General features: G+C 49.0%; 1 protein-coding gene and 1 pseudogene across 1 annotated transcript in view; one reads left to right on the top strand and one right to left on the bottom strand.

Annotated features, from left to right (window-relative positions):
* Positions 1-15,866, top strand: part of Lmntd1 (lamin tail domain containing 1) — a 65,165-nt gene extending 49,299 nt beyond the window's left edge. Inside the window, exons 8-11 of the mRNA XM_052172934.1 lie at positions 8,062-8,142; positions 8,464-8,573; positions 9,113-9,257; positions 15,772-15,866. Coding sequence (XP_052028894.1) covers positions 8,062-8,142; positions 8,464-8,573; positions 9,113-9,257; positions 15,772-15,866 — 431 coding nt within the window. The remainder of the gene's footprint in view (positions 1-8,061; positions 8,143-8,463; positions 8,574-9,112; positions 9,258-15,771) is intronic.
* Positions 15,867-17,515: 1,649 nt separating this feature from the next.
* LOC127679607 (uncharacterized) lies at positions 17,516-17,614 on the bottom strand (annotated as a pseudogene).
* Positions 17,615-18,296: the final 682 nt, after the last annotated feature.

Here is an 18,296-nt window from a genome sequence, read left to right as displayed (position 1 = left end):
ACATACACATAAAAATAAATCTTCAAACTACCTAGAAAAAAATTTATAACTGAAAACTAATTGAATAAAGTACAGATATTTTCTAGATTGGCATTTCCCATTTTCAACTTTAATTCCTAATTTTTGATTTTTCAGAAGACAGATCCAATATCCAAAAGTTGCTCTTGATCTCCCTCCCTCCCTCCCTCCCTCAATTCCTTCAGCTCCTCCTTCTCTCCCTTTTTCTTCCTCTCTCCCTGGGCCCACTTGCCTGGCCAGTTAGAGGTAAAATCTCTTTGTGTCCTAATGTTGGGTCCTGCAAACAGACTGCAGTGAAGGCTGGTTAGGGACTCAGGCTATCCCTGTGGTCTGTAACTGAAGGCTGTGCCCTTCAGACCAGGCATGTCAGAAAACATACGTTTTATCCAAGGTTTCAAATATCTAAAATTCCTACTCCTAAGTTTTCCTGCCCCCTAACCCTACATCAGAGTCAGTTACTCTTCCTTTAAGACATCATGTCATTACCGATGTTCGTTTTATTCTCTGGCGTTTTTCTTCCACTTGTAGTGTGGTGTATAATCCTTAAAGAAATGGAGCTCAGACATCGATCAGAGACATAGAAGAAAAGGGTCAGAGTCCAGTGATGGTCATTTTACAACGACACCGTCCTTGCTTGAAATGCTGTGGTGGTTCTATGTTTGCTAGAGGGGAGTGGCATCAGAGAGAGTCACGTGATTTACAACTCTGCTGCCCTTGTAGTGATTCTCCACCAAGCGAGGCAGGCAGGCGTCAGAGAACCTGAGCTGCTGCAGCCCGAAGCACCTGGGAACAGACTCAGAGCTCAGAATGCTGTTGACAAAGCATAATTGTCAACAGCTGTTGCTGAGGCTATACCTCTGAGTGAGGACTATGCAAACAGAGTCGCCCAGCTCCGAACCCAGGGCCTGAGGCGTTCTGTCCCCCTCCCCATCAAACTAAGCTGACAGCCTTAGAACTTAAAAAATGATTCTCAGCAACTAATATAATTACTGGGAAACATAAAATTAACCCGCAGAGACAGTGGAGCAGGTGTCTTGGGGATCAACCTGCGCTCCCCCTTCTCATCCCAGCATGGTCTGCTCTGTAGATTCTAGTTGAGCTCTGCCAATTAGTCATTTCGCCTCGCAGCTGCCAAGCGCATACATGTTGAAGATGGCAACTTGGCAGCCTGAAACTCAAGGCAGAGGATGAGGAGTCTTTGTTGTCTCCATTTTATTCCGATCTTCCTTCTGCACCACCTTCCAAACAGACTCACTATCAAAAGCCAGCCATTGCCGTCATCGTGAAACACTCGTGAAATGTGTGTGTGCACTACACAGATGTAAATATGTGTGTATGTATGTGTATATATATATATATATATATATATATATATATATATATATATATTGCATGCAAATACATGTGTACTGGCTGGTTTTATGTGTCAACCTGACACAAGCTGGAGTTATCACAGAGAAAGGCACCTCCCTTGAGGAAACGCCTCCATAAGATCCAGCTGTGGGGCATTTTCTCAACTAGTGATCAAGGGGGGAGGGCCCATCCCATCCCTGGGCTGGTAGTCCTCGGTTCTATAAGAAAGCAAGCTGAGCAAGCCAGGGGAAGTAAGACAGTAAAAATCATCCCTCCATGGCCTCTGCATCAGCTCCTGCTTCCTGACATGCTTGAGTTCCAGTCCTAACTTCTTTGGTGATGAACAGTGGTGTGGAAGTGTAAGCTGAATAAACCCTTTCCTCCCCAACTTGCTTCTTGGTCATGATGTTTGTGCAGGAATAGAAAGCCTAAGACAACGTGTGTGTGTGTGTGTGTGTGTGTGTGTGTGTGCTGAATGCATGTGAATACATGTTTATGCATGTGTGCACTGAGTGCATGTGAATACATGTGTATACATGTGTGTGTGCTGAGTGCATGTGAATATATATGCATGTATGTGCTGAATGCATGTGAATACATGTATATGCATATGTATGTGAATGCATGTGAATACATGTGTATGCATGAGGAGGTGTTTACTCATATGTGAAGCTACAAGCATAGATCGTATCTTCCTTAGTAAGCCTCCCTTATTCTTTTGAGATGTGGGGTCTCATTAAACCTTGATCTAGGTTAACTGGCCAGAGAACCCCTGAAATCTGGCCTCCTAGCAATGATATTATACATACATGTCACTGCATGTGCCTAATTTTACATGAGTGGTAGTCATCGTGCTGGCTCAGTTAACATTTTACCCACTGAGCCATCTTCCCAGCCGCTCACTGAGGGCCTGCTAAGCAGAAAGCTGTAGGGATTTTTCTTTCATATACATACATACGTGTGCTGTCATTTGTAAAATATATGTTAGCATATTTCATATAGACACAACACATGTATAGAGAGAAGAGGAAATGTGTTAACACATCTGTAATTGGAATGTGTGCCCAGTGACTAAATCAACTGAGAACTTGATTGGAAGGAACTCTTAAAAACTCTGATCAGGATTCCCTGTCATTCTCAGAGGCTTGCATGTCTCCCCTTGCAGGACCCCAAAGGACATGTGCAGGGGGTTAAGCCATTATCTGTGTGTGCCTGACTTAGCAGTGGACAGTCTAGATAAAAAGGGACTCTGAAGTTCTGTTTTACTGTTGTAAATTCATCAAAAAAATCCCTAAGAATCTTAGCATTTGAGTCAAAAGTCAGTGCAGACCTCTGGAAGAGAGGTTAAAATGACAAGTCCCACAGCTCAGATTTTGGTCCAACAAATCCTTTAGCCATTGACATCTAAAGTGATGATGTACAAAGCTCTTTGAAATCAGCATATCTGATGTAGAGAGACTTACTGGGTGTATCTCGGGGACTGCAATGCTTGGTCTTCATCTGTGGCTGAACGCCGGAATCAGAAATCTGAGAAGGGCTGAAGGGCCTTGCAAGTCAACTTTAGTTCAGTCCAGCAGCCACGTTGGGTGGCTCACTGTCCCAACCTGCAGGACAGTCAACAGAGTCCCCGGAACTACCTAGGGAAAGGCGAGAGACAAGAGACACAAGAGACGGACAGCAAGTCTGATTCTGATCAAGCTGTCAAATTTTAATTTTTACACAAGGCAATATAAAGGCAAGCAAGCCGGTGTGGGGAGGGGTGAAGGGGGAAAGTCATTGTATTCAGAGAACAGTCTCAGGAGGCTAGCATCATTTCTCAGGAACAGTTGCTCAGAATTGTCTCTTAGAATCTCAGGGAAGAGTTGGCAGGTGCAGTAGGAACTTGACATCATATTTCAATCATGAGGAGGTGAGGTGGAAAGGAGTTGCTATGGTAACTAACCAGAGGTGAGCTTCGGTTGTTCGAGCCCACTCAGGTGAGCTCTGTATGTACTGACCATCTAGCTTACTTGGCTAATCTTTAAACTAGTACATTTCCTTCTAAAAGCAGCCTAGAGAAAGCAGACTGGAAATGGCTGAGAGGAGGGGGTTTTGAGATCTCTGTGAGAATGGCTCCTGGCAGCTCACAGCCACCTGAAACTCCAGCTCCAAGGTATCAAAGGCTGTTCCTCAGGTGCACATGCCTACACATAGACACAGAGACACACTCAAAATGAATGTTCTAAACCTAAGAGCAACGAGGCACAAAATAAGTATTGTTGTGATCATAAAAAGAGAAAGAGGTGTGAGATTATGTTCTACGGGCATGTGGGGGAAGGGGGTGCCTCAGTGGGCCTATGCCAAGGCGTTCCTGAGTGACCAGATACACAATAGTATAGTATAGAATAGAGTTTATTCAGGGCATGGGAGGGGGTTAAGAGGGTAGTAGAGGCAGAGAAAGGCAAAGAGAAGGAGAGAGTAGAAAAGTAGAGGCCGGCCATAACCATGTGGAGAGAGGGGGAGGGAAGGGAGAAGGGAAGAGCCCCTTTTATAGTGGGCCAAACCTACCTGGCTGTTGCCAGGTAACTGTGGGGCAGAGCTTAGACAGAATGCTAACAAGTATAACTACTCTGAGATCCAAATGTGTTACTGTCATTTTCTATTGACTGGCAAATACCTGTCCTCGTGACTGTGCTTTGTGCCATAAACATGCAGTGGAAGCTTTGATTTCAAATAGGATCCAGGTCCAACCAGAAAGAAGGAGGTCCACATGTCTGACAGTTCTCTCCACAGGCCTCTGCTCTTCACAGGTACCTAACCAGGTCTCCCCTTGGTACTGGCCTGAGCCCCTGGCTTTCAGCTTACAAGCTCCAGGAGCCCCCATCCCACGCTTGTATGCACAGCATTCTCAAAGAGAATTCAGCCACGGAGCTGCCTGAAGGTTGTGCAGAGGGCTCCACGGAAGCGACTTTTCTGAGTGAACATTCTTGCTGGGGTGGGCTCTACAGTCAGGAAGCGGCCTTTAATTACCAGGCTCCTGTAAGTCTCCCCAGAAAATTCACTGCTTCTCCAAGCTGGCATCCACGAATCCTTCCCTTGCCGTGTCATTCCTGGTGCATTTGAGGGATGGGATGTCTGTCTGTTCTGTCTCTCCAGGAAAAGTCACACAACAATGTGGCTTTCGGGAAACCTTCCCAGACAGGCTGGCATGCCTCTTCCTTGCTCCCTTCTGCCTCTGGCTTGTATCGGTTCAGTCCAGAATACACCCTGTGCAAAAGGCTCGGTTCTCTGACATTAAAGATGTCAGGTAGCATCCTCAACTTGCCTGTCGTGCCTACGCCACTATTTCCTTTCCTCGTTTTGTATCGCCACTTTGTAATGTAAGACAGAACTTGATCCTAACCCTCCCATAGAACTAGCCCACACATTTGAAAGCTATAAGGAGAAATCTGCCCACGTGGACAGCCACCCATCAGTGGCATCCTCACAACCACACGGTGGAGCCATGTGCAATGTGGGCGTGGTTAAACCTTCGGATGCAGCTGAATTCGTCTAAGGATTTTGTGTCTTCAAGGAGACTGAAGACGCACTATGTAGCTCAGGACAGTCTGACACTCAGTGTGTCTCCCAGGTCAGCCTTAAATTTGTGACAAGCCTCATGCTTTAGCCCCCCAAAGGCTAGAATAAACATCATCCAGATCATAAACTATAATTAAATGAAGAATTCTGCATTATAAATTTCTTTTCTCAACCAAAGGAGTCTTACCCATATGCGCACGATCTTCTTAATACTTTCTCAGGCCTCGCAGGTAATTTGACAGTTTCTCCTGCTGTTGAGCTAAAGAGAGGCTAAAGAGGATTGTGATGGACGTACGCTAAGGAGAGGCTGACATCCCAGGAAATAGTCCTTCGAAAGCACAGCTGTCCCAAGAAAAGACTTTTCCAAACATTCACCTTCAAAAAATAAGAATAATTTAATTGTTTTCAAAATAACAGAACTAGTGTTCAAAAACATAAGCATTTTTGTAATAGGAAAGATTTGGAACATACCCCAAGGTCTGGTGTTACAGAGACTCTGTGATATGTTCCCATGGTAGAATGCTGCTTCACAGCACTAAACACAGCTACAGACACAGGTAACGATGGGCTCTTTTATTTGTGTTTGTGTGATGTGGAAGGGTGTGTGTGTGTGTGTGTGTGTGTGTGTGTGTGTATCTGTGTGTCTAGTGTTTTTGTGTATATCCCCAGGTGTGTATGTGTGTTTGTATGTGTGTGTCTAGTGTCTGTGTGTGTGTATCCCCAAGTGTGTGTGTCTGGTGTCTGTGTCTGTATATCCCCAGGTGTGTGTGTGTATCCAGTGTCTGTGTGTGTGTGTGTGTGTGCCCCCAGGGTAGAGAATCTTCATCACTTGATCACTATACTTTCAGAAGCAGGGTCTTTCAGTCAAATCTGGACCTCACTGATTCAGCTGGTCTGCATTACTGGCCTCTGGAAAACCCTGTCTACGCTCATCTAACCCTGAGCCTTGCTGACATCCCTGACTGTTAGGTTATCTTGCTAGCAGAATGATAAGAGCCCATCTTTGGTTTTTCCTCAGTTCTTCTACGTTCTGTGTGAAATCCATTTGGCCGCCTCAAGCTCCTGTCTTCTCTAGTGTCTCCACAACACATTTAGATTTTCCTCATGGGTATGGGAGAGACCCAGCCCCAGGGGATCTTCCATCCCGTTTCTCCTTATCCATCTCTTTTAGCAGACATTGGACTGCTAACTGTGCTTTGATCCCAGGGAACAGCCACATGGAACAAGTCATACTCAAGCTTAGTGGTGGCGGTGGCTAGCGTCAGTGGTCCGCGTTGTAAATGTGACTGGCAAATGGCTCATCCATTACCCTAATGGGCTCTCACAGCGGGAGCTCATCTATTAGCTCATCTACAGTTAAGAAAGAACCGGCGAGCCACAGCTGCGCTTTTAAAGGCCTCCCTCCTCTGTAACACAAATGCTCTCTGTACACGTGCTATGCTTTTAATAATTGAGAACTGGGCTCTGAAAGCCTCCATAATCCAGCTAGGCCCAAGGGAACTGTAATCAAAAGAATATCATCAGATCCATGGCAGCATCTCTCTGGCATCTCTGGAGACCCACAGACCTTGTTCTCGGAAAAGCAGACGGTAGTGACACAGCTGCACGGATCCCTTCATGGGCCTGCAGCGAGCGGCTAAGCTGTGGGACCCTTAGTCCCAAGTCAGTTTCCCTGCTGATAAATGACAGACAAAGGAGGCAGTTTGGCAGTAGTTGGTACAGATTGTTTTGTTTTGTTTTGTTGCAAGCCTTTCGACCTTCAGAACCTTTAGAGGAAAGGGGAGTAGAAAGGGCTAGTGTCACTGGCTAAAGGGCAGAGGAATGGCTTTATGAGCTGATGTCAGCTTGCCTCGGTTTAGAGTCACCAGGGGCAGAGGTGATCCCAGGGAGGGTCTTTGCAGATCAGGTTCATCCACACAGTTTATCTTGCAGCTGCAGTTGCATGTCTTTGCCTTCTACGAGACCTGCGTGCAGCTGTGCTCCGTTGCCTGTGGACTCTGCCCTCCTTACTGCCTCATAATCCCTAATCCGGCTTTAAAAATTCACTCAGACGGATCCATGTCTTCCAAGTCGTGTCTTATTCTTGGATCTCTGCCAACAAGTGAATTCTTCTTCCCATGATCCGTGCAGACTTCTTTCACAGTTGTGAAGGCAGAAAACATCACATTCTGTTAATTTTAGGGTGGTCCCTGGGAGTCAAACCCAGGTCCTTATGCTTACAAGGGAAACACTAAATGACTAGTCTATCTCCCTAGCCCAACACCAGGTTCTCCGGGCAAATACCCTCATGGCCCAGGTAAAGGCAGAGGAGAGACACAGTTAGACACACAAGTATATCCAACTTACAGAAGTAATCGAAAGGCTGGAGAGATGCTCAGTAGTTAGCACTGTCCTGCAAAGGGACCTGGTCACAGTTCCCAGCACCCACGTGGCAGCTCACAACTATTTGTACCTCTGGTTTCAAGGCAGCGGACACTTCCTTCTGCCTCCTCGGGCTCTGTGTGTGCACGGTACACATACACACAGGCAGGTAAAACACCCGCACGCGTTAACTATAAATCTCTTTCTAAAGTACTTGGAACATGTTTATTATCTGTATACTTTCCTGTCTACTAAGGTTTGCGATCATGGTGTCTACCTCCCTGTGACCTCACTGTGGCCTTAGATCAATGGGTACATCGATAGAGACAAAGATAAAAATGCAACAGACTGGCTGAATGAAAGTTACTCGTGGAAGCTGCCCTTCTACTGTGACTGTAGATGCAGTTGTTTCTCTTCACCTTGTTGTCTGCATCCTTCAGGTTTATAAGCATCTAAAAAGCAAAAGGTTATGGTTTCTACTCCAAATAGGGACAGTGTCTGGCAGCAAAAGTTACATACCCATCGCATTCGGTGCTGGTGCCTGGTCCGGTCCGACAGAGTTCTTGGAGTTTGCCTTCATCCAGTGAGATCGTAGGACTGACTTACAGAGGGAAACTCCATCTCTGCGCATGCCTGAGTTCGCGTGTCGGAGCCACAGAAAACACCAAGACCCTCCAGGTGTAGGCTCTGCGGAGGACCTCGCTAACTCAGACCTCTGCATCTGCGTAGGAAGCCAGCGGTCTGCTTCACTGATGGCTGCTTAAATTTCAGCGGGGCAGTTGCGGCCTGGAAAAGAAAGCATGTCTAAAGAGGACGGAGCCGGGGCCGACAGTCCTGCCGCCCTCGCCCCGGGTACGCGCCACACCACGCACAAGCTGAAGAACCGCAGGCATTCCTGAACAGCATTTTCAGGATTGTGCCTCAGAGAGAGCAGAGGCAGGTGAGACTGTGGGCTCCCAAACCCATCTAGTCCTTTCTCCGGACTTCCTCTTCTCACCCCAACCTGCCCCACCATTAATTTCCTGTCCCTCCCTTGCGATGTCCCCTCCCCGTGTCCTCCCCCCACCGGGGCAAACTGCCATCAGTGAGTGCACAGCCACCCATGGGGTAACCTTGTCATCTCAGGACAGTCTTACAGACCTGCACCCCACTTCCTTCCTTCCTCTTGTACAGGTTTGAGGACTGGGGGTGAGCCGGAGCTTTCTGACCAGAAGTCAGCCATCACTCTCCAGGGCTGTGCTGAGAAACGTGTCAGTCCAGGAAGCCGGTACCAGTCGCCCACGGTCTGGGAAAGCATCCTTCTGGGGCCTCTTCTGCCAACAGCGTCAGTGATGTGTCCTCTGGTGGCTTTTTGAGGTAACAAAGGAGCCACAGACTCTCCTCACCACTGCACATCAGTTCCCTCCAGGTGAATCTGGGAAGACTTACCCCCCCCCACTCCCACCCCTCACCCCCAGGTGACCACTGCAGGCTCTAGCTCTGCAGCCCAGTCCTGGGATTGTAACACCATGGTCGCCTGGGCACAGTCTCAGGTGGTCACAACTACCTGGCCCTTGAGCACATGACTCCTACCTACTGCCTGGAGCCACAGAGCTTGCTTGTCTGCCTGGCTCTAGCTGTCAACTTGACACACACCAGCAGTCACCCAAGAGCCTAGATACCACGGCAGAGGTTAGGGGACAACTTGGTGTCTCCTTTCATGTGATTTATGTTTAGCAGAATGTTGGAACCTCACGGGTTTAGCTTCTGACATTTAAGAGACATGTTCTCAGGGCACACGCCCCATTCTCTCTCACACAACCTGTCCCCCTCTCTTCCGCAGTGCCCCCTGACCCTGCTGTGCGTGAGTTGTATTGCTGGTATATCTGTTGTGACGGGGCTCAACATGATCTCTTGTTCTCTCCGTTTGATAAGTGTGGATTTCTGCAAAGGCCTCCATCTGTTGCAGAGACAGTTCCTTGATGAGGGTGAGGGCTACACTTAAGTCTGATGGTCTGGAGACGCTGACTGAACTTTTAAATGCATGCCAATGGAATCACTGTAGAAGTGGTGCCCCGGCTCCTCCCTTAGACCAGAAAGTGATGCTAGATGGCACCTGTGGGCCAGCACTGCATCAGATGGCCACCTCCTGTTCTCCCTACAGGCAAGGCTCATAGCCTCCCTGTAGGGGAGGGTTTATGAACATGGAAAAATGAATGAGACTCTAAACACAAGACAAATGAGATCAGCCTCGATTTATCATATGGACCCACAGCCCAAGGAGGAAGGATACATCACACCTCTATGGGCCTACACTCAGTAACAGGGACCTGTCAACTGTGGAGGACCTGCTTCACGGTACGGAGAATGGGAGCTGATCCCGGTCTTTACCCGTGTGTGTGTGTGTGTGTGTGTGTGTGTGTGACTGGCCTGCTTAAGTAACTCCAAGAGACAGGCAGGTGCTAGGTCTGGTCCCTAGTGAGGAGGTCCGCTGGGGCTGGGGCTTCCATGTGAGAGTAGGGTTGGGAGGGGATTGCAGCTAGGCCAGTTGAGGCTCCCCCGGGTTTCCCAGCTGTCAACGCAGAACTTGACACAGATTTAGGCCTGACATTACAAAAGGGGCTTTCCAAGGAGGGTCCTACAGGTGGCTGCGGGTACACACAGCTCAATGTCGGGACACAGGTAAGAAACAGATGCCCTTTTCCAGGCCAGAACTAGATTCTGGCTGTGAGAGCCCGAGAGCCTTGATTACCAACAAAGCTCTCTCAAGTTCCCAAACTCACAGAGCCCATGGCTCCGGGGTTCGCTCCCTCTGTTCAGACCCTGCAGACTTAGTTCATCTTCTGCTCTGCCAAAATAATAATTTGGAGGAAAGTATGCCCTGGGATTGTATAAGCAGCATCTGTGGGAAGCTCGTGAGTGATAAAGCCCACGTTGATCAAAGGTCATGACCCCAGAGCCATGGTGAACACAACCTTCCTGTTCCACAGAGAATTGACATGGGGTTTGTGCACAGCACCCTGATTTAGTTCTCTGGCAAAGTGCATATTACTCTCTGGGTGTTTAAGTATCCAGTAAATGACAAATTTAAATTCTTAAAGGTTTTAGTTAACTGGCCTTATCAAATGTTTTCAAAGAGACAAATAGGAGGAGATACAATGTTGGTGGACATAAGAATGGGGGAGGGAAGTGGGGGAGACATTTGCCTCTCCCATATTCACCACACCATATGGCTGTTTTCCTCTTCACAATGATTTAAGAAAACATATTTGTCTAACTTTGCAGATGAAAATGCCCAGAGTATCCAGTAACTACCACAGGAGAACAGCTAGTTGGACAGAACCAAAATGCAGGGGGTTGCCCACCTGGCTACCCGCCCGTCTGTCTGTCCATCTGTCTTCACTTCTTGCTGGTCCATGTGTCTCCTCTACTGACATCAGACCCCTTTCTTCAGCATTTCAACAAAAATTGAAGACAAGCGGCTTCTGGGAACCTTCTAGTCCCTCAGCTGCGGGTTAGTACTACTGAAGCCTCCAGTTTAGGGTTCTCAGCCTCTTCAGTGCACAGACAGCCACTGGGCTACCCAGCCCTATCAGGTCAGTCAATCTAGTGAATTCTCACGGATTAAGAATGTGTATATATGTTTACACAGTCACAGTGTGTGTATGTGTTCTCCCGGCCCTGTTCCTCTAGTACTCTGACATGCCACAGAGGAGTGCCCAAAGGCCACCAAGCTCCTGTCCCAGACTAAAGGGGGCTGCTCATAATGTCAGGTATCTGCATCTCTAGAAGCTGGCTGTCTCTCCACGTCTTTGCTCTGGTGGTGGTTACCTGTAACCATTCTGTTACCATGACAGCAAGAGAGTGTGGGGACAGTGGAGGAGAGTTTACATGACAAGCAAGGCTTAGTGGCCCACACCTGTCATTCCAATAGTAGGGAGGCAGAGACAGGAGGATCTCTAGTCACGGCCAGCCTGACTTACAGAATGAGACTCTGTCACCAAAACAAACAACACACACACACACACACCAAACCAAAACAGACCAAGGTGAGTGGGTGCATCATACAATGGCCAGGTCACTTGCATGGTCCACTCAGCTGTGTCTGGAGGCCATCTGCAACCACTGAGCCTCAGTAGACAGGAGAGGAAGCTTGTGGTCCCATCCTTTTCCTTCTGCCCAAGCACACAGGGAGCTCACTCACTGCCCTGGGTGGTGTCTAGAGAATTAAAGGAAACACGACATCAAAGCACTAACCCTGGCGCCTAGCACACATAAACCACCAAGGATGAGACCGCAATGCCAAGGATGGAGCTGGGGCTGCGCTCAGTGATGGCCTGCACAGTCATGCTTGTATAAAAGCTCCCTGGCGTGGACCTGAAGGATGAATAACAGGAATTTGCATGTCATGGGAGGTGGCACAGAAGTGGGCGTAGGAAGCCTCGTGAGCAGGATGTGCGGGGATGAAAATAATCCTCCAGGCAGCTGGCAAACACCTTTCACGGGGAGACAGTAAGACACCATGGTTTTCTTCCCATTTTCCAAAATGTCATCTCTCGGTAGCTCATGCCAGAGCAAGCCCCATCAGCCAAGAGCTTTGAAGAATGTCTGGTCCTAGTGACTCATCACTACCATAAGCCAATCAAACTCTGTGTTGCATTCCCATCCCTGTTGGAGCAGCAATACAGACAAGTGGTGTGTGAGTGCGAGCAAGTATGCGTGTGTGCCTGTGAGTGTGCATTTGTGTGTGTGTGTGCAAGTGTGTATGAGTCTGTGTATGTGAGTGAGTCAGTGTATGTGTGTATGAGTGTGTGCATTTATAGATGTGTGACATGACTTAGCTACATGATTACATTTTTATCTTAAAATAAAATCCTTTATCAGACTTTATGAGTTTGGTGTGAGTTAGAAGCACAGTTCTGTTACAAATAAATGAAAGATAGCATATTTTTGAGCCAAAGTGAACTTTTACAGTCATGCAACAAAAGATAACAATAAGTCAATACATTAACCAAACAAAATTGTGGGGAAATCAGGTAGATGGGTTATGTCAAAACAGGGATGCCATGATAGATTTCATGTGCTATCTGATGTGGTCTACGTTAATATATTCAAAATGGAAGATGACTCACCAGATAAAGGAAGGCCTGCTTCCAAGCCTGGTGACTGAATTCCCTGTAGAGACCAACTCTCACCAATTATCCTCTGATCTCATCTAGCCTTGGAATGCACACACAATGCAATTTAAAATGATAACAGAATGGTCTAATACAATAGCCAAAAGAACGCTAGGTGTGGTGGTTTGAATGAGAATGTCCCCATAGGCTCATATAATTAAATACTTGGTCCTCAATTAGTGCAGCAGTTTGGAAGGATTAAGAAGTGTGGCATCATTGTTGAAGGAATGGGTGTCACTGGGGGTGGGCGTGGACGTTTCAAAAGACTCATACCATTCCAGTGTGCCTGTCTCTACCTCCTACTCGTGGATCAAGATGTGAGCTCTCAGCTGGCCCTGCCTCCATTGCCCTCGCCTGGGGGGCTCTAGGGACTTCTAGAAGCCAAGATAAACAGTGGTTCAACTTGGTGCTTCCATGAAGAGAGGAATGAGATAACTCATAGAAGAGGGGTGAGATAGCTCAGAGTTGGCAAGGGTCTGAGACAGTAAAGGTTCAAAGGAAGGCATAGCCACCAGTCCAGAACATGGGAGGAGTCGGCCTGTCTGCAAAGCCATTTCTGGGTGCTTTGTAAAACCTCAGATAGAGAGGGCACCAACAGACAAAAAACATAAGAGCAGGAGATAAAAACTGAGTCAGACAGTTTTAAGGACGAAAGGTACAAAGTGACTGCTTCTGACTCTTGTCCTTGGCCAGAAGCCAGAAAAGGGCCCCTTGGCATTATTTATAAACCCAACACCCCAGGCTGTGCCTTCTTCCACATAGAACCTCTACAATCAGTTTTAGGGCAGATGCCACACTTCCCACAGCCTGAGCTAGCCATGATACACGTCTATCCCAACACATCCCATCAGAGGTGTAACAGGAAAAAACAGTGAGGAGGTTTAATCCGTGTGCCGGGAAGAACAATCAGAAAGGTCCAGTGACCCCAAAGTTATCTTCCGAGACACTGACAGAAGCCTGAATGGAGGACACGGCAGGCAGGTTACATGAAAGGGGATGATCTTTGTTGCAGGCCTCAATACTGCCTGGTGATCTGTTGGCCTTTGGGTTGGTGGAAGAGAGCCTCTCTGTTTGTACATCCCAGAAAGTTTGCTTTCCTAATAGTCACAGGGCATGTTAGACATGACACACAGGTAATCCATGATTGGCTCTCATGGGGGCTAAAAGTAGCCCAAGATAATTAGGCTCCTGACCTACAAGGCCTCTCCTGTCCAAAATCACAGAAGTCAATCAGCCTTAAAGAATCCTAAACAGGGTATAGCTCTTATCTAAGAACTTTAGTTTGCACCAATCTGGGTTACTAGTGACCTTGAGAATAGCCTGAGCTACACTAAAAGACCCTGTCTCAAAACTGCAGGTAAAACAGCACACATTACACACACACACATACGCACACACACCCCCCGGAGATGTGTACTTTTTAATACAGGATTTTTTTTAACTCGTACAGTTAAAAACTGTGGAGCACAGTGGGGACACACTTGTTCTGGCTTCTGCAGTTAGGTTTCAAGTTTCTGGGCTGTGGACTGACTGCCCTTGTCTTCAGTTCAGTTCTGAGTGCCACCGAATGTCACTGGCATGGTGTGGAGAGAGCAGCTAGCTGTCTTCACAGCTTGGGGGAGGGAACACATTTGACATAAAAATACACTTCATTATGCTGTGTCCTCCATTACATTTATCATTTTTAAGTCTTTGTCTCTTCCACAAGAAACAATGTAATTAATAAGACCCATCTCTGCAGATTCTTGAGAAATGCTCTGGGGAGACACTCTTAAATAATGCAGTTACCATCTACAGGGTCATGAACAGCAGTCTGGGCCCCGTAACATGGGGCTGTTCTGTGCAAAGTGTGCCCCGCGTGATTCTGACTGCTGAAGTGAGGGGAAGTCCTGGGGATGAGAGCATTTAGGAACACTGTACTAAACAAGTCTTAGCGGCCTGGCTTCTAACGGGCCGATTGGCAGTACCAGCCTTTCAGTGGAGGGGAGGCCTGAAGCATCTCTTAGGTTGACTTAACCACAGAACATTTTTTTAAAAAATTCTGAATCACCTTGTCATGAAACCAGATCTGCCCCACCTGACACGTGGGGAAAACCCAGCCGTGATTTACTCCGTGAGCAGTCAATGGGAGACAATAGATAACTGATTCTAAAACTCCAACTCCTACCTTTAGCCAGCAGGTTGTATGGGAGGAGGGAGGCGGGGGGAGGGGGGAGTTGCAAAGGCAGCCAGTCATTCTGAAGTCTAGCCTTGTCGCTCTGGGCAGGTGGTCAGCCTTAGCTTTCAGAAGCACACATTGCCACTCATTAGCCCTTTGTGTAGAAGGGGAGGCTAGCCACTGCCACACCCACAGAGCCCCACATTCCTCCCCAGCGTCCTAGACTAAAGATTAACTCAGAACAAACAAATGATTAGCAGTGCAGTAATTCCTCCCTACAGAAGGAGGCATAATGAGCTCTTACACAGAGAGTATGTGACATGCCCCTGTGCATAGCAAGGCATCGTGAGAGAGAGAGGCCGTGGCTCCGGAAGGAGTGGGACGTGCGTTCTGGAGTCAGGGCACTTCACTCCGCGTGAGATGCTGACACGGTGGCTCACAGACAGGATGATGGTGGGCCAGTGGTCCTAAGAACCACCTTCAATGGTCAAGCAGAGAACAGTATCTTATACACGCGGCTCTCATAAGAACTAAAAATAGGGGGCTGGAGAGATGGCTCAGCAGTTATCTTAGCCGCACTGACTGCTCTCCCAGAGGTACTGAGTTCAAATGCCAGCAACCACATGGTAGCTCACAACTGTCTGTAATGAGATATGCTGCCCTCTTCTGGTGTGTCTGAAGACAGCTACAATGGACTTACATATAATAATAAATAAATCTTTAAAAAAAAGAACTAAAAATAATTTGGCAGATTCTGCTTCAGGTTATGATATGAAAGTCTGTGATGTGCCATGGGCTCACTATTAACTAAAGGATAAAAGGTAGAACAATTCTTGAAAACAATTTTTGTTTTTTTTTCTTTTTAATTTTTATTGGTTCTTTGTTAATTTGATATCATGCACCCCAATCTCATCTCCTCCCCCCACACCCACCCCTCCACCCTGGCAACCCCCCAACAGAAAAAAATTGGTTGTGGGAGCTGTAGTGTGTCACAGTGTGTCCCACAATGCACCCTTTTGTCTACACTTCTTGGCTTGCAAATGTCCGTTGGGATGACTTGCTGGTCTGGAATGAGGCCTTGGCCTCTGCTACTCTGTAGATACCGGAACCTCCCTCTTGGAAATCCTTGTTGCCCTCTGTCGTGGAGTCCCGTGTTTCGATCTGTAGGACTGGCACGGCATGTGTTCCAGCGTTTCATCAATGGGGCAGACATTGGGGTGGACCAACTCAAAGCCCTGGATCTGGGCCTGAGAGGCATCTGAGCTGGTCAGGCCCACCGGCCCTCCTGCTCTCCTGCCCTCAGGGCTGCCTGACCAGCAGCCCCACAACCAGACCAGCTCTACCCTGCTGCCCAGGCAGGGTGCAGAACCCATTCTCCTGAGCACTGCAGCCAGGGGCCAGCTCCCCCTCTCTGATGACCTCAGGGCCAGCTCCCCTGCCTGCAACAAATGGCAAGGGATGAGGGAGGAGATGAGGGCATCGCCCCCTCATCTGCACTGCAGTCACCCAGCAGACAAGATGCAGGGCCGGCTCCCAGACACACCCACAACCCCCACATCTAGGGCCAACTCCAGTTCTCCACTAGTGGTGAGGGCAAAGGGTAGGGGGGCGGGGAGAAAAATGTCTCCCTCCCAGAGACCACTGCATATCAGACAAGAGGCAGGGACTACTCTCCCAGCTCAGGTCCTCAGGCCAGGTCACCCACAGCCCCTCCCAGGGCCAGCTCTCCTGAATGATGCAGCCCGTGGGGGACAGGGTCAGCTCTCCCACTCTGATGACCTTGGGAAGAGCTTTCCTGACCTCCACAGGTGGCAAGGGGTGAGGGGTGGTCTCATCTCTCCTTGCCAGTGTCACACAGCAGACAAGCAGCGGGACCAGTTCTCCCACATCCACACTCTCGGGGTGGCTCACTTGCACCCCCACCACCAGGGTCAGCTCTGCTGTGCTGCCCGGGTGAGGTGCAAGGCCCGCCCTCCCAAGTGCTGCAGCTGGTGAGGGCAGGCACAGGCTCTCCTGCCCTCAGGTGACCACAGGGTCAGGTCTTTCTACCTGCTTCAGGTGGTGAGGAGGATAGGGGCGAGGGGGGTATCTCTCCTCACAGGAGACAAGTGGTAGAACCAGCTCACCCACAACTTCCACAATGCGTGGTCCTCTCTCCTGAGTACTGCAGCTGGCTAGGGGTGGGGTCAGCTCTCCTGATCCCGAGCCCCCAGGGCCAGCTCTCCCACAATGTCCAGGTAAGGGTGGGGCCGGTGCTGCAAAGTCCTCAGACATCAAGTCCCCATGCTGCCAGCAACCCAGACTAGGGACACCCACCTGACCTTTGGTGGTAACACATCCCTGCTGCTGCAGGGCCGCAGATCCAAACATGTCTCCCAGTGACAGCGCAGGCCAGGCCCCCACCATGGTCCCAGGTAGCATCGCTGGCTACTCACATCCAGCTGTTCCTCACTACCCTCAAATCTCTAGTTCCTTCTGTTTCTCTTTTCCATGTCTCCACCACTTACTTGCTCCTTAGTGGTGCCCAGGGTCTCCAAGCGTCTGGGGTCATCTCAGGCGTGGTCTCATAGGTGCTATGTCCCGCGTGTGCCTTAGGAGCCTGGTATGGTATGGAGTCAGGTATGGTCTGCACCCCCAGGCCTGTGTGGTGCTGGACCGTTAGCTGTCTCAGGCTAGCTTCCTGGTCAGGCCTCATGACATCAGTCTGGTGGTCGTCTCAGGCTCCCTCCCTGCCCCACCCCCACCCCAGTGGCTCCATTGGAGGGTTGTCTGTCTTGGGCTCACTCCTGCCCGCGACGCACTCAGTGCCTGCCAGGCACGGTTCTTCTCTAGCTTGGCCCCTGGTCCTCGGAGCTGTTGGAGCCGGTGTGGTACCTGACTGGTGGTCACCGCAGGCTCGCTTTTTACGGGGAGTGTGTGGAGACTAATCGTTAGACATTCACAGGTCAGAACACTGCACACCAACGCGGCCTCTCTCCTCTCTGCCACCTGCTGACGCACGCGGGACACAGCACATCTTTGTTTTCTGAATGCTGAGGAGTGTAGCAGACCCGCTTCTTCCCTGGCCGCGCTGACTGGGATCTGTAATGATTAAGCTTGCCCTGGGACTGTTGTGAAGGAAGCGGAGCTCAGCATAGCCACCGAGCATGAGTCACGTGCTGGAATCCAGAGGCTCTGCCAAGAACGCGACCTTCTACCCAGGAGACTTCTGTTACGTTCTGAACAGTGGGCGCAGCTGGGACAAAAGAGCAAAGAGCGTGACAGTCCTCGAGTGCTTGGATCACAAAGATGGGCGGAGGGAGCGTGGTGCTCTCAACAAACCTGGAGCCAGGAGGGAAGGAAACAACCTACAACTGCCTTCTGCTAATGCAGTTCCCCAGGAGACCGAAGGGGAAAGCCTTCCACTTCTCTGGAATAGGGCAAGTGTGCCCTTTACGAAGAGAAATCTATTTCTGCTACTTAAGTAGCTTTACACCAGGTCCAGCATGCATTAGGAACCAAGCCACAAGACACGGGAGGAGAAGGGACAACTGGCAGAGAGGAAGGAAGGAAGAAGACAGTGACGCAGGGGCGTGGATACGAGGGGAGCATGCGTGCTGCATGAGTGATGACGTCACACCGGCTATCCTGCGACTGTCTTAACTAAGAAACAGCAACGAGGGTTTCTCTCCTGTGATAAAACACCAGGACCT

This window comes from Apodemus sylvaticus, chromosome 2, assembly GCF_947179515.1.
Source record: "Apodemus sylvaticus chromosome 2, mApoSyl1.1, whole genome shotgun sequence".
Taxonomy (NCBI): Eukaryota; Metazoa; Chordata; class Mammalia; order Rodentia; family Muridae; genus Apodemus; species Apodemus sylvaticus.
This window is presented reverse-complemented; position numbering and strand designations above follow the sequence as displayed.